The 14,777-nt window shown below is 40.4% G+C and overlaps 1 protein-coding gene across 2 annotated transcripts in view; it reads right to left on the reverse strand.

Moving 5' to 3' along the window:
• The window catches only part of MYOM1 (myomesin 1), a 129,568-nt gene extending 120,385 nt beyond the window's left edge, over positions 1-9,183 (reverse strand). The window contains exon 1 of one of the 2 annotated variants that reach the window (XM_024758955.1): positions 8,882-9,183. In XM_024758955.1, the coding sequence (XP_024614723.1) occupies positions 8,882-9,183 (302 nt within the window). The remainder of the gene's footprint in view (positions 1-8,881) is intronic. The other variant, XM_024758954.1, reaches the window with a different exon arrangement.
• Between the last annotated feature and the right edge of the window lie 5,594 nt (positions 9,184-14,777).

Here is a 14,777-nt window from a genome sequence, read left to right on the forward strand (position 1 = left end):
GCCTTAACTTTCTGTAATAATTTCATTTATTCAACAGAAAACTTATTTAGTATCCACTGTGTGCACAATAGCGTGCTTGAAGCTGGGGTGGGAGGGGGATATGAAGATAAATTAGGTAAATTAATGACTCTTGTTAGGACTTCTCTGGTGGTGCAATGGTTAAGAATCTGCTTGCCAATGCAGGGGACATGGGTTCGAGCCCTGGTCCGGGAAGATCCCACATGTCACAGAGCAACTAAGCCTGTGTGCCACAACTACTGAGCCTGTGCTCTAGAGCCTGTGAGCCACAACTACTGAAGCCCGCACGCCTATAGTCCATGCTCTGCAACAAGAGAAGCCACCACAATGAGAAGCCTGCGCACCGCAGCAAAGCATAGCTCCCGCTCTCCCGCAACTAGAGAAAGCCCGCGCGCAGCAACGAAGACCCAACGCAGCCAAAAATAAATAATAAAATAAAATAAGACTCTTGTTTTCTGAGAGCTTTACCATCTAGTAGGGGAGTAAATGCTACCAGGCCTGATGTGTTGAATTACGTCAATCATGGAAGAAAGGATGGAAGGACAGAAGGAAGGCAGGCAGATAAGCAGAAAGATTAGAGCAAATAAAAGCTGAATTCACAGGCTTGGAGGCAATTTCTGTCTGGGGTTATCAGGGAATCCTTTGTGGAAGAGCTGGACATTAAAAGATGGGTAAGTCATCTCAGGATGACACAGAGATATGTGCAAAAGCTTGAAAACAGAAGTTCCATTTTCATTGCTGACTTACCTATGTGTTGCCATTATACTTTATCGAGTCACCACAAAGGAGCTGAACTCATTTTTATTATTCTAACAATTTTCCTTTAAAACCACCTCTTCATATATATTTACAACCTAGCACTGCTGCATATAAACAAAATGCTCAGCTGTTTCCCAGAAGGGAGGAAAAGGTGGTGGTTTTACTGAAATATGGGTCAGCTTCTAGAAAACTGTCTTTCTTGGCTGTCTTTGGTCATTTGGTCAGCCCCTCCTCCTCAGGGCTTCTGGGATCTGAGGGTCCATCTCTTTCATCTTCAGAACCCTCTGGAGGGTCAGGAACAAGCACTTGGAGTTTACAGTCTCTTTTCTCATTTCTATCTTTCTATCAGCTGCATTTTTCCCTGTTGCAAAACTTGAAAGACTGTATTTTCCCTGGGTTTTGTGAAAGGTTGTTTTGGGTCTACTTTTGATATACAGCAGCTTCGTCCTACGCTCCTCCTTTGGTATGGGTATCATGTCAGCCTCAACACTTTCTACTGACCTTTTGATTCTCCTGTTTCCCAGTCTAAACACTTAAGGAACTTTCAGGAGAACATCAAAGTTAGTGGATAAGCAGGAGGCTTTGAGTCCTTTTTTCACTAATATACTTTCCAGAAAAGGTCTCTTATAAGATACAAGCATGAATTTAGTTTGATCAACATCATCCTTGAAATTTACTGACATGCAGTATCATAAAAAATAACAGTCCCTTGGCCATTCTTTCTGTCTTTGCATTATTTACCTTATAGTTATCCTGTTTTCCTCTCTATTTCAGTATCTCAACATAAAAATATCTTTTTTATTTTTATTTATTTATATTTAATTAATTTATTTTTGGCTTTTTTGGGTCTTCGTTGCTGCGTGCAGGCTTTCTCTAGTTACAGAGAGCGGGGGCTTCTCTTCATTACAGTGTGCAGGCTTCTCATTGTGGTGGCTTCTCTTGTTGCAGAGCATGGACTCTAGGCACGCAGGCTTCAGTAGTTGTTTTTCTTCTATTTATTGCCTTGTTTCCATTATTTAAATTTCCGCTGACAAGTAACATTTTACTCTCCTTTTTAGTAATTTGCCACAGCTAATGTATAGATAGACATGATCTAAAAACAAATACCAGGGGGGTCTGAACCACTTCTCAACATGAATGTTAGAATAGTCATGCTCTAGAAAAAGCTAGTGGGTTAAACACTGAGAGACAAATCTTTATGGTTATCACATACACCCTTCAGTTTCTATCCATTCCTGGCTATTTTAGAAATTAATTTAACCCGACTGAGTGAGTATGGCCCATTTTTAAGCAGAAGTGAAAGAGTCCACTCTATATTTCCTAGATATATTATGCAGGACACTTGACCATAACATCAGGAGATGCCTTATAGAGTCTAGGTCTGTGGACTGAAAATTGTCCAGGGTTAGTAAAAGTTAGCCTTATTAATTTATTTATGAGGCAGCCCAGAAACCCACATTCCACCCCACTCTGAGGATGGTCGCTAGGGTTGACGAGACTTTGCATGAAGGTTACCTTCCTCATTTGAGGTGCTCCTGCCATCTCCTGTTTCATCTAGAAAGGCTGCTGTGGAAAAGGTCAAGTGTGCAGCAAGGGCTCCTTGGGCTCCCACAGCTCGGAGAGCTCTGTGGGGAAGCTCAGTTACACTCACTGCTCGGCCAGCAGTGGACAGAGTTAACATGTTACCTCTGAGCGATGGGAGGTAACTGCATGTCCCTTCCTCCACCTCTAGCTACTCATTCTATTCCCACTCTATGAGGGGACATGTCTTCCTTCTCACAGCCTGATTCACCTGCCTATGGAAGATTAATGCCATTCTGGGGGTATCTTGTATCATCTAAACTTTAATTTGACCTGCAAAAGAGCCTGATGAATAGTATTTTCAATGTAGAAACAAAGCAAATGAAGCAGAGAATGAATCACGTCTTTCTGGGCCTCAGTGTATGTTATCTGTGGAAGGAGGGGCTTGAATTAGATGAGCTTGTGGTCTCTTCCTGCCATTCCCCAATTCTATGGATCTACAAATTGCCAATTGTAGGAAACTGGTATCACCAGGCATGATACTCCCAGTCCTCTCTCCGCAAACAAGTTGCAGGTTTACAGCAATGTGTGTCGGAGATTGATGCGTGGTGAAGTCTCTCTTTGGACGCAGCGTTTATTTTGGGGATTCAGAACACAACTCAGTAGTTGCCTTTTAAAGGAACTGGCAATAAACCTGTCCATTTCTGGGCAGAATAAAAAAGAATAACTGGTTTCTGCTTTCATTAGATGTTTCCCCTGATCTTCTCCTGTCATATAGGAAGTAATATGACTCATCATTTTCTTAGTACTTAAATTCTGGAAGACAAATCCCAGAATGTTCTATTTGCTACCCAGAAACTTATGGTGCCTTTTCCTTATATATAATAGTTAAATCTTTCTTTAGAGAAGAGGATATATCTTAATTCTTCTTACCCTATTCTATTTTTTATTGCTTCCATAACATTTATTACCTTTTAGCATGATTTAAATTCATTGTCCTTTTTATTATATTTATTGTTTATGACCTATCTCTCCATGCTCCAAGAGGGCAGGAATCTTTGTCAGATTTATTCAGTAATTTATCCCAAGCACCTAGAGCAGTGCTTAGCACACAGGAGGCACTCAGTAAATATTTACTGAATGAATGAACAATACCTAAACCTCACTAAACGGTCCCTATGTGCCTGCTATTATACTACACACCTTACATGATTATCTCTTTTAGGGCTGCCAACATAAACAACGATCATTTTCGTCATTTTCCAGATGAAGAAACTGAGAGTTTACAGGCATATCCAAAGTCGCAAGTGTAATTGCATGTAAGTAAAGGCTTGTTTGACCCCAAAGACTATCCACTTGCCATTACGTTAGAATATCTAGAAATGGAGATATAGAAAATGGACACTAATCCAATACCCATAGCTGAGGTCAAGACACACAAATGTCCACAAGGCAGCAGACTTCTTTGGTAGCATCTTTTGAAACCACACTGGGGTGGGAAAGGGAGCAAGTCTTCAGGTCCCCCTCAGTCCCTGCTGTAATCAGATCCATCAATAAAAGACAGGGGTTTGTGTTTTGTGGTCTCTGTTTTTAGCATTGGTATCTTCTGTGAGAATTACAACTGGTTTGAACATTAGCACGTTCTTTGCAAAGTCTAGAAGTTTCAAAAGAGGTTATGATCTGGGTAACAACCAAGGGTCAATCAATGTGACAATGTGACATGAGTGTAGGTAAGGGGCACAATTTAAGGTTAGGTACGGTGCCCAGGGCAAGTCACTCATGTTTCAGTTTTCTTATCCCCAAACTGGTGTCTTCCAGAGCCCTTGTGAGTCTCAGGTCTGATTCTAAGCGACAGTTAAAGAGTGTGTAAGGTTCCAGGTTTGGCATTCATAATGCCCCTGGGATTTTCTAGCTATTGTTTCTACCTATTGTTCCCTGCTCTAAATCTTGGTTTCTCCAGGAGAAGCAGGGGAAAGAAAAGGAAGCATAATGCAAAACTACACATTGATGCTTCAAGAAAAATATGGTAGCCATGTAGTCAAGGGGAGTTACTGGGAAATTGTAGAAAGGGTGGGGGACTTGGGGTAGGTTGGGGCGCTCAAGTCACTCTTCCACTATTTGTTAGTGTAAGGAAGAAAAGTCATTTAATCTCTTTGGTCTCCAATTCTCTCATTTTTTTAAAAAATATTTTCTTATTCTTTGTACATTTTTTGTGCTATTTTTAAAATTTGTTTATTTATTTGGCTGCATTGGGTCTTTGTTGCTGCGCGCAGGCTTTCTCTAGTTGCGGCAAGCAGGCGCTACTCTTCGTTGCAGTACACGGGCTTGTCATTGTGGTGGCTTCTCTTGATGAGGAGCACAGGCTCTAGGCATGCGGGCTTCAGTAGTTGTGGCTCACAGGCTCAGTGGTTGTGGCTCATGGGCTCTAGAGCACAGGCTCAGTAGTTGTGGCACACGTGCTTAGTTGTTCCGCAGCATGTGGGATCTTCCCAGACCAGGGCTCGAACCCGTGTCCTCTGCATTGGCAGGCAGAGATTCTTAACCACTGCACCACCAGGGAAGTCCCTCCAATTCCCTCATTTTAAAAATGAGGATAATAATTTCTACTTCTCAGAGTTACTGTAAAGTGGTATAGAGAATGCTATGCTGAACGGTATCATATGGGCTGGATTTTAATCTGTTTAGAATCAGACAATCTGATGCCTACCATTACCACAGAGGGTTGAGGGGCCCATCACCCAAGAACTGTGCTGTGTTGTTCTCTGGTTTCTGGAAGTTATTCATTTCTACTTATCAAGTATAACAAAATATTTCTTTTTTACTCCCATCTTACTCAAAAGAAAGGATGGCACCCTGATTTCCATATACCACATTCCCTGTAAACATCTTCCTTATTTCATCCTAATTCCTTAGAAAGGGATCCTCAGGTCACACACTGGGCTGTCTGATATTTATATGTGACTTTTTAGTGCAGTGGCTGTGACCTTTGTTGAACCACACAGTTCTCTGAGAATCTGATAAAAGCTAGGGTCCTTCTCAGCGAAAAAAAAAAAAAAAAAAAATTTCATCTGCGCCTAATTTTGCATATAATTTGAGATCATCCAAAACTCTGTTGAAACCTATTCATGGACAGAGGCTAAAAACCCTTGCCTAACGGTTGCAAAGTGGTCATAAGTACCATTTCTCCTTTCATCTCTAATAGTATTTGTGAATTACTAACATAAAACAATAGTCTTGTATCATTTTGTTTTCCTGAATTACTTTCTTTAATTTAGTTTTTTTTTCTCACTGTGACTAAGAACTAAAGCATTTAGAATAAGCCTTCCAGGATTTATTTTATAACCCTTGGCTCAGAATGCAATTGGTAAACCAATCTGAGCTAAAAACCACACTGACTCTGAACAAGCCATTTTTCTTAAGTCTTAACTGAGGTCAGCCAAGTCCTGAGCACGTATAAATCTCCATAGTTTCCACTTTACTACTGGACATCTAACTACAAAGCAGAGGCTAAAAATAGATCAAGCCTAGTGTTCATATACACTCCACAGAATTGCATTTCCAACCCCACATGAGTTTTAATTAACAACACTCTTCGCAACTAAAGAGAGACTTCATTTAGCAGGGAAAAGTTGATCCACTTTGAAAAAGTTAAAATACAACCTGAAGGAATTATGAAGATTTTGAAATGTTCAAAGAATATCATTTGCTCCTGTTAGCTCTGGGTCTAAAATAAGAAAAACTAAAATATCCCTCGGATTGGGTTAGCTTTCTTTTCTTTTACACTGCATTACACAAAGGAGAAAATATTGACATCCTTTTCCCTTTCTTGTTTCTAAGTTTACATTTCTACTAAGTGGAGTTGTTCAAACATAGCAAGCCATTAATAAATACCTACTTACCTACACAAATACTTATAGAGCAAGAAGGAAGATGTGAGGTCGAGCATAGAAAAATAATTACAGTTCTACTGCCTACAGAAAGTTTATTATCTGAGGCTCTTTATAGTTAAAATGGCTGTCTTCCAAAGATAATATAGAGCAAATGTTTTCTGGATAAAATATAAAGATTCTCAAAATTTCAATTACTAATGTTAGATATAATTTATCAGATTGTAAATAAATATGAATATTGCATCTGTGGTTAAAAAAAGAATTTGTATAAAATTAAAATAATTTTAACAAAATTTAGCAATAGAGTTTAAGAAGTAAAACTCTTTGAATTACAGATTCATAAAACTCTGTAGCCTCTACAGTATTGGGGGAATGAAATAAGTACACAAGGAGTTACCTTAACAACTGTATGGTAATAAAAATACCCATTTTCTACATTTTCTATAGACTTGGCACAGACAGACCAGGAAAATGGATATTTAAAACATAATCCTCTCTATTACAGGACAGCTGTTTCCTAAATGAGGTTCTTAAACATATGTATAGGACATTCTTCAGGAGAACACAATGATACTGTCACATAGCATGGTGCTCATTCCTATTTCCTTTGGAAGGTAGGTATTTGAAACAGCTAAAAGAAGTGAGTTCACCTCCTCACTGACAATATTTCCATATGTGCAGCTAATCTGAGGTCCTTATGAATATCCCCTGGCACACATGACCCATGAAAGTGAGATTGCAAAACAATCCTGTTCCATTTTAAATGGAATTTCAGAACGTTGCCATCACACATTCCAGGTAAACTCCAGAGACTCTGGTACTGAACATGCAGAAGCTCCCAGGAGGTCAATGTCAGTGCCCAGGAATCACAGCCGTGGATCAGGTACTGCTTAAACCCACAGGGATTCAGGCGTTTCTGCCTTCAGAAACTGTCCTTACATACAAGCCACCATATTATTTCCTCAGTAACTTTTTTAATTCCCAGAAATAAACACCTTCTCCAGTTGCCCTAACAGGTATTTTGTGGACTTAAATTTTGTAAGACAAAATTACATCTGTTTAGAACAAATAATGCAACCTATGCCAGATGGAGGAGGTTTGAGGCAGCAGGCGATTACTGATCACATAGCCCAGGAATTTTTATGTTTTGAAGTTCAGCAATTCTTTCTGTGGACTATAGATAGATGTTTAATAAAATCACATGAATCTTGCAAGTGTGTTTTAATCCCCATGACACATTTTGCTCTGGATATGGAGAAAATAAAAATTGGCTTGGACTGAGAAATTATCTGTCCAGCATTTATCAGGCTGGAACAACAAACACAGAGAAACCAAGCTCAAGGTTCACAGGAAATGTGTCTCCCGGGGACGCTGCTGCAGTAGAGGGTTGTGATAACTTCCTCTTTGAGTGACTACAGGCTCACCGAGAAACTTTCTTCTCTAATATCAAACATTATCAGTAGGCTTGCTGTTTGAAATTTTATCAGGAAGAATGAGGTATTGCCTTCTTGTGTGGAGGAGTTGCTGTTGACAGAGAAGCAGCCTCAGTTCCCAGCCCAGGTGCTGAGCTCCACATAAAAGGTTTCTAGATACAACAGTCCTCATTTATCTCAACTTGACTGTTTCCAAAGCAGCAGGACACTGGATTCATTTTTCAGACCAGACCTACATCTAAACTCCACGCTTCCTAGAATCCTACTGAAACTCTCTTTTCCTCTGGTGTGTGGTCTCCCTCATTGCAATGGGGTAAATCTAATTTTGTCAGAGTACCAGTTTGCTCCTGGTATTCTTAGGCTGACTGAGATAGGGCCATGTTTTTATAAAATGCCCTGGCTAAAGAAAATATTTGCTGCTTGAATAATAGCTCAGAATTTTAACCTTGGCTTTCATATATTGAAAGAATAGAACACATCTCTGCTGTAGTTTGGGATCCTGTGGTCTGTGAATTTCAAATTCTATTCTCATCTATGACTTCCCTGGTGGCACAGTGGTTAAGAATCCGCCTACCAATGCAGGGGACATGGGTTTGATCCCTGGTCAGGGAGGATCCCACATGCCACGGAGCAACTAAGCCCGTGAGCCACAGCTACTGAAGCCTGCACACCTAGAGCCTGTGCTCTGAAACAAGAGAAGCCACCACAATGAGAAGCCTGTGCACCACAACGAAGAGTAGCCCCTGCTCGCTGCAGCTAGAGAAAGCCTGTGCGCAGCAATGAAGACCCAACACAGCCAAAAATAAATAAATAAAATAAACAAATTAAAAATAAATAAATAAAATTGGAAGTTAAGACTCTGCATGAGCATTTCTTTTAAAAAAAAAATTCTATTCTCATCTAAGTTGTAATGTTCTCGGGACGAGGAAACCTGCTGTGAGTATTGAAATGAGGTTTCCTGGCTCTGCTGCTGCTGAACATTGAACACGACTTGCGGCAAAACATCTCTGCTTCTAGCAATATCGCAGATGGCAATTCAAGCAAGACATCCCAGGGTGGCTGTGAAGCTTTTTGTGAAACTCAGAGAAGGAAGGTAAAGGGAAATTGTAGACATAAGTCCCAGGCCTCCCAAAACATGGCCTTGCTCCATACCTGGTTTAAAGGTAGGGCTGCCAGTAAGAAGACAAGAAAATGTGACATGGGGAAGTTATTCAGAGAATGTGGCTTTGCCCTAAATTTGTAAGGCTGCTTTGGACATACCCGTGGGAGTAGCCATAGTCGTAGGCTGAGGCAGCCTTCTGACTGACTGCAGATGAGAGGGCAAACTCGGAGGCCCCGGAAGCCTGCTGCCGGTAGGATGCGGCGGATGCCTGGCTGAAGGTCTCGGACTTCTGGCGGTGGGCAGCGGAGGAGCGGCTGCTGTAGGCAGTGGAGCCGTGGGTGTAGATGGCCGAGCTTTTCTTCTCCTGCTGGTACTGGCTCATGGTGGTGTGAAGGTTTTTGTTGTGGTAGCTGCGATCATAGTGCTCGTGAAGTTTCTGATAAAAAGGCAGAGACATCATGTGCCCCCAGGGAACCAGGCAATCTACAAGAAAGCAACAGTTTGGGGGTGAACTATTAAGGAACAAACCCAACAGAACAAGTCATCTAAACCAACATGTAAAAATTAATACTCTTTTATCTGTTCCAAAGAGTAAGTGGAAACTGATGTGAAGGTTAGTTTAGCTGGTTACTCAATAAATTCCTTGCTTCATAGCCCAGATGTACCCTCTCCTATCATTGTACTGTCTTCTCCTTTTTTTAAATACCCAGGAGATCTTTACAAAGTTTCCCTATTGTGCTTTTTCCTTAGACCTTTCATAGCATATATTTCTAATTTTTTGGCATTTCATTCTGACAGGGGCTTCATCTGAGAGAATATGTAATGATGGAGAGTCTGCGTCCAGCCAACGTGGTTTTCATTCAACAAATAATTACTGAGAACCCATTTTGAGCCTGGTACTACTCCAGCACAGGAAATACAGAGATGAACAAAACAAACAAAATCCCTGCTCTGATAACCCTATATACAACCTTATGATCTATTGCAAGAGACAGACAAATAGAGAAAATAAAGTGTAAAGTATATTAGAACCTGCTAAATGCTATAGAGAAAAATAAAACAGGAAAGTGGGATGGGATGCAATTTAAACAGCATCATTAGGGATGATGATGATGACTGAACATGAAAGTGACATCTGAGCATGAGAATATCTGGGGGGAAGTATTCTGGTTGGAAGACCATTGCAAAGGCACTGGGGTGTGAGCCTGCCTGTTGTACTCCAGGAATGGCAAATAGGCCAGTGAGGTTGCATGGAGTGAGGGAGGTGCAGGGAGAGGTATAGAAGATGATGTCAGAGAGGTGGAGGGTGGGGAGGGCAGATAGTGTAGTGTCCTATAGGTGACTGTAAGGACTTTGAATTCTATTCTGAAAGGGCTAAGGAGTCACTGGAAGGTTCTGAGCTGAGAATCACTCTTGCTGAGTCTGAGAATAGACTGTTGAGAGACAAGAGTGAAAGCCAGGAGACCAATTAGAAGGCTGTTATGGGCTGAGTCATATCCCCCCCCAAATTCATATATAAACGTCCTAACCTTCACTACTTCAGAATGTGACTGTATTTGGAGATAAGATCTTTACAGAAGAAGTGAGGTTAAACTGAGGTCATTAGGATAGGTTCTAATCCAATATGACATGATTGGCATCCCTATAAGGAGAGGAAATTAGGACACAGATATGTACATATACAGAGGGAAGACTGTGTGAAGACACAAGAAGATGACCATCTACAAGCCAGGAGAGAGGCCTCAGAAAAACCAGCCCAGCTGACACCTTGATCTCAGATTTCTAATCTCCAGAATCATGAGAAGATAAGTTTCTGTTGTTTAAGCCACCCAGTCTATGGTACTTCGTTATGGCAGCCCTAGCAAATTAATATAAAGGCCACTGCAATAGTCCAGGCCAGAGATTATAGTGGTAGCAGTGGAAGTGTGAGAAGTGATCAGACTCTGCATGCTTTGCAGGCAGAAGCAATAGCATTTGCCGAAAGTTCTGGATTAGGGTGTGAAAGAAAGAGAGGAATGAGAGATGGCTCCAAGGATTTTGCTTGAGTAATTGGAAGACTAAAACTGCTATTAACTGAGATGAGCTAGGAGTATAAGAAAAGAGCAGTTCAGAATGGAAGAACAGGAGACTGGTTTGAGACATTCTACATTTGAGATACCTGCTAGACACCCAAGTGGAGAGATTAAGTGATTAATCTTAAACTTAATTAAGAGATTAAGTTGGATATTTGACTCTGGAATACAGGGTAAAGGTTCAGGATGGAGACCTACATTTAGGACTCACCAGCATTTAGATGCTATTCAATGCTGAAAAGAAAATAGATGAGAATGAAAGTCCTAGGACTGAACCCTGGAGGATGCTTATATTGTCATATAACAAGCTCTCTCGAATTTCACAAATACTTCAAAAAGGTATAGTGTCAAGGCAGAAAAATTCCATTAAGAATATGAAGGCTTCTAGTCTTCCTACATAAGGCAGCAAGAAAGTCAATCATCAGTGTAGCAGTTTGCATTGTGAACATGACCTAACAGTCCTACTGAAAGTCAAAAATAGGTTTGCTTAGCATAGAGAGGGGAGACTTCAGACTGCATTATCTTTCTTGAAAAATCTGTCCACTGACAGAAGCGTATCAGCCATATTGACAACCCTGGATGAAGTAGTGGTTTTATGGAAGCCCCCTCTTACATGTTTTTTTAATTAATTAATTTATTTATTTTTGGCTGCATTGGGTCTTCGGTGCGGTGCGCGGGCTTCTCATCGAGGCGGCTTCTCTTGCTGCAGAGCACTGGCTCTGCAGCAAGAGAACTGGCTCTAGGCACGCAGGCTTCCCTGTGCCACCAGGGAAGCCCCCCTCTTCCATTTTTAATGCTTTTGTGCATGTTCTAAATTTTTTACAAGTGAAATTAATTGTAATAAATTTTTCAAATCTTTTAAAAAAATTCTAAATGAGGACTGAATCCTTCTAAACTTGCCACATTTTCTGTCAAGTTTAAATCTACTTTTTAGGACTTCCCTGGTGGCGCAGTGGTTAAGAATCCGCCTGCCAATGCAGGGGACACGGGGTCGATCCCTGGTCCAGGAAGATACCACATACCACACAGCAACTAAGCCCGTGTGCCACAACTACTGAGCCTGCGCTCTAGAGCCCCTGAGACGCAACTACTGAGCCCATGTGCCATAACTACTGAAGCCTGTGTGCCTAGAGCCAGTGCTCTGCAGCAAGAGAAGCCAGAGCAATGAGAAGTCCGTGCACCACAACAAAGAGTAGCCTCTGCTCGATGCAACTAGAGAAAGCTCGCGCACAGCAGTGAAGATGCAATGCAGCCATAAATAAATAAATTCAAAAAATAAATCTACTTTCTAGAAAGCCTTTTAAAGTACAAGACAAGCTTGCTCTTCAATTCAGTTCCATTAAAAACAATGAGATAAATATAAAAACAGTTTCTAAGATGAACTGAAAAGCTGTTTCCCTTTTATTATTACTTTATGTTTTCTTGTCATTAGTCCTGTAGATTTCCAGGCCAAATCTCAGACTTAATAAATCAGGATCTTTGGTGAGAGCGGGAGCAGAAGACTGAATTCTACACGATTTCTCAAAGTGTTTCCAATGTACACTGAAGTTTGAGAAATGCATGGCTTAGAAGATAGGAGTGATTTTAAGGACAGGTAGAGAATAATATTTCAATGGATTTTAAATGACTAGTGTGGAGAAGTTTTCAATTTTTTGTGTTTTTATTTCAACACCTAATAAAAATTTTCACCTCTTAAATTTTTTTTTTTAAATCTACTTTTTCTTAACATCTTTATTGGAGTATAATTGCTTTACAGTGGTGTGCTAGTGGCTGCTGTATCACAAAGTGAATCAGCTATACATATACATATATCCCCCATATCCCCTCCCTCTTGTGTCTCCCTCCCACCCTCCCTATCCCACCCCTCTAGGTGGTCACAGAGCACTGAGCTGATCTTCCTGTGCTATGCGGCTGCTTCCCACTAGCTATCTGTTTTACATTTGGTAGTATATATAAGTCCATGCCACTCTCTGACTTTGTCCCAGCTTACCCTTCCCCCTCCCCATGTCCTCAAGTCCATTCTCTATGTCTGCATCTTTATTCCTGTCCTGCCCCTAGGTTCTTCAGAACCATATTTTAAATCTTTTTATTTAAACTAAAGAGTCAGCATGTATTCCCTAGAGAAGAAAATCCAGCAAACTTCATTCCAGAAATATTTATGTTAGGACTCATGGAAGATATCAGTCTACATGGCATTTCTCAAGAGGAAGAAAATAGCCACCAGCAAGCAACTTTGCTTCAACCCTTAAATAGATTGCTATTTTCTGTTCTAAAATATACAGGATGATGATCAGGTGTAATGAATTATTATTAGATACATTTTTATAAAACAAAAGGGTTGAATATATAAATATAGAAGTATATGTTCAGGCATTTATAAAGATGTTTGATAAGCTTCTGTAATGATACATACTACACTGCAACACAGCTAATGTTATTTGAATGATGTCCAAATAAATAATGAATGACCTTCCTGTGTATTATGCTATAAGCTAAATTCAGAACCCAAATAACTTGAAATGCTGTTATTTTCACAAAATAAAATCTTTAAATGTCTTGCCTCAATTCTATTTTCCATTCGCTTTATTTCTATTTCCCCCAAATATGTTTATTTTTAATAATACTTAATATTCCAAGCACAGAGATAATATATTACAAGTAAACAGGCTTTGGCCTTATGTCAACTCAGCTGGTTGTCATAGCTCTGACCTCTGGAACAAAGGTATAACTACCTTCTCCTCATCAAGTAAGTGAGGATTATCCCCAACACATGACAGCTAGAGTGTATTGGGAGGAAAGATGGTTTGGTTGTCTTCCATTCCTTTAAGACCTGTGTTTTTTCCTGAAAATAATTTGGGAATTTAGGAAGAGACAGTAACTCCATAGTTGTAACTGTGACATGATATTTTGTACAGGCATTAGAGGCTGAAAGCTGATAAAAATTCTTCACAGAAAATACTAACTTTAGGATCATGATGTGGGGCTCTTTGTTGCCTCTGAAATATTGCTTAACCATTTTCCGATTAGAAATACCCAATGTACCCTTACATTCATCCACGTGGCTCTGTCAGAGCAAAATCACTGAATTAGAGACTAGTGACTTCAGAGCTAGTTTACTCCTTTTGATCTAATATGTAATCAGGGAGTATTGTAGGCGTATGGAGGATAGAAAACACATGATTTCCTGTTACCTTACCCATTCCAGGTTTCAACCAAACCGCTGAACTGTAACTTGGAAAGAGTACTTGACTCACGCTTACAGTTCTATCTGAGACAGCTATTATCTTTTTATAGTTCCAGGAACAGTAGCTTAATTTTAAAAGAATCCACTGATCTGAGAGAAGAGCTGTGCCAGCACAAACTGGCACCCTGCCGCTCGTTCTCCTTCCCCGAGCTCCACTTTCCTATTTCTCTGCTATTCTGACATCTCTTTGAGAAAACTGCTGAGCTCAGAAGATAGAAAGAAACCACACACACTGCAGTGCTCTTGAGCACATAAAATATCAAGTGCATTCTTCTGCCTCAAGGTCACACTTACCAGCTTCCAAAGGAGCGATGGTGGTGGAAATGTTCCGACGTGACTGTGGAGCTGGATGAGAGAATGAAAAACCCACGTAGGTTGAATCCAAGAAAATGTTAAGAGGCAGGGCTAAAGACAGGACCCTGGGGGCCAGTTCAAAAATAATGCATGTGGTCAGGCTGTAGAATGTCAGAGCCACACAGCCAGCCTTTTATGGCCAAGAGGGCAGATAAATATAGCACCAAATGGGGAGGGTAGTCCTAAACCAAGAGGAAGAAGGAGGCCCTGGCAGGTAGCTGCCTCAGTAATTAATTACATTAATGCCAGTCAATGGCTCTGGCCTGATTAAACCAAATGTAGGATTTTTATTTGGCTATAAGAGCTATTTTCAATATAATTTTATCACAGGATATTTAAAAGCATAATGGAAAGAGTGGTTTGTGTTGAGAGCTAAAAATAGGT

Source organism: Neophocaena asiaeorientalis, unplaced genomic scaffold (genome assembly GCF_003031525.2).
Source record: "Neophocaena asiaeorientalis asiaeorientalis breed wild unplaced genomic scaffold, Neophocaena_asiaeorientalis_V1.1 scaffold669, whole genome shotgun sequence".
Taxonomy (NCBI): domain Eukaryota; kingdom Metazoa; phylum Chordata; class Mammalia; order Artiodactyla; family Phocoenidae; genus Neophocaena; species Neophocaena asiaeorientalis.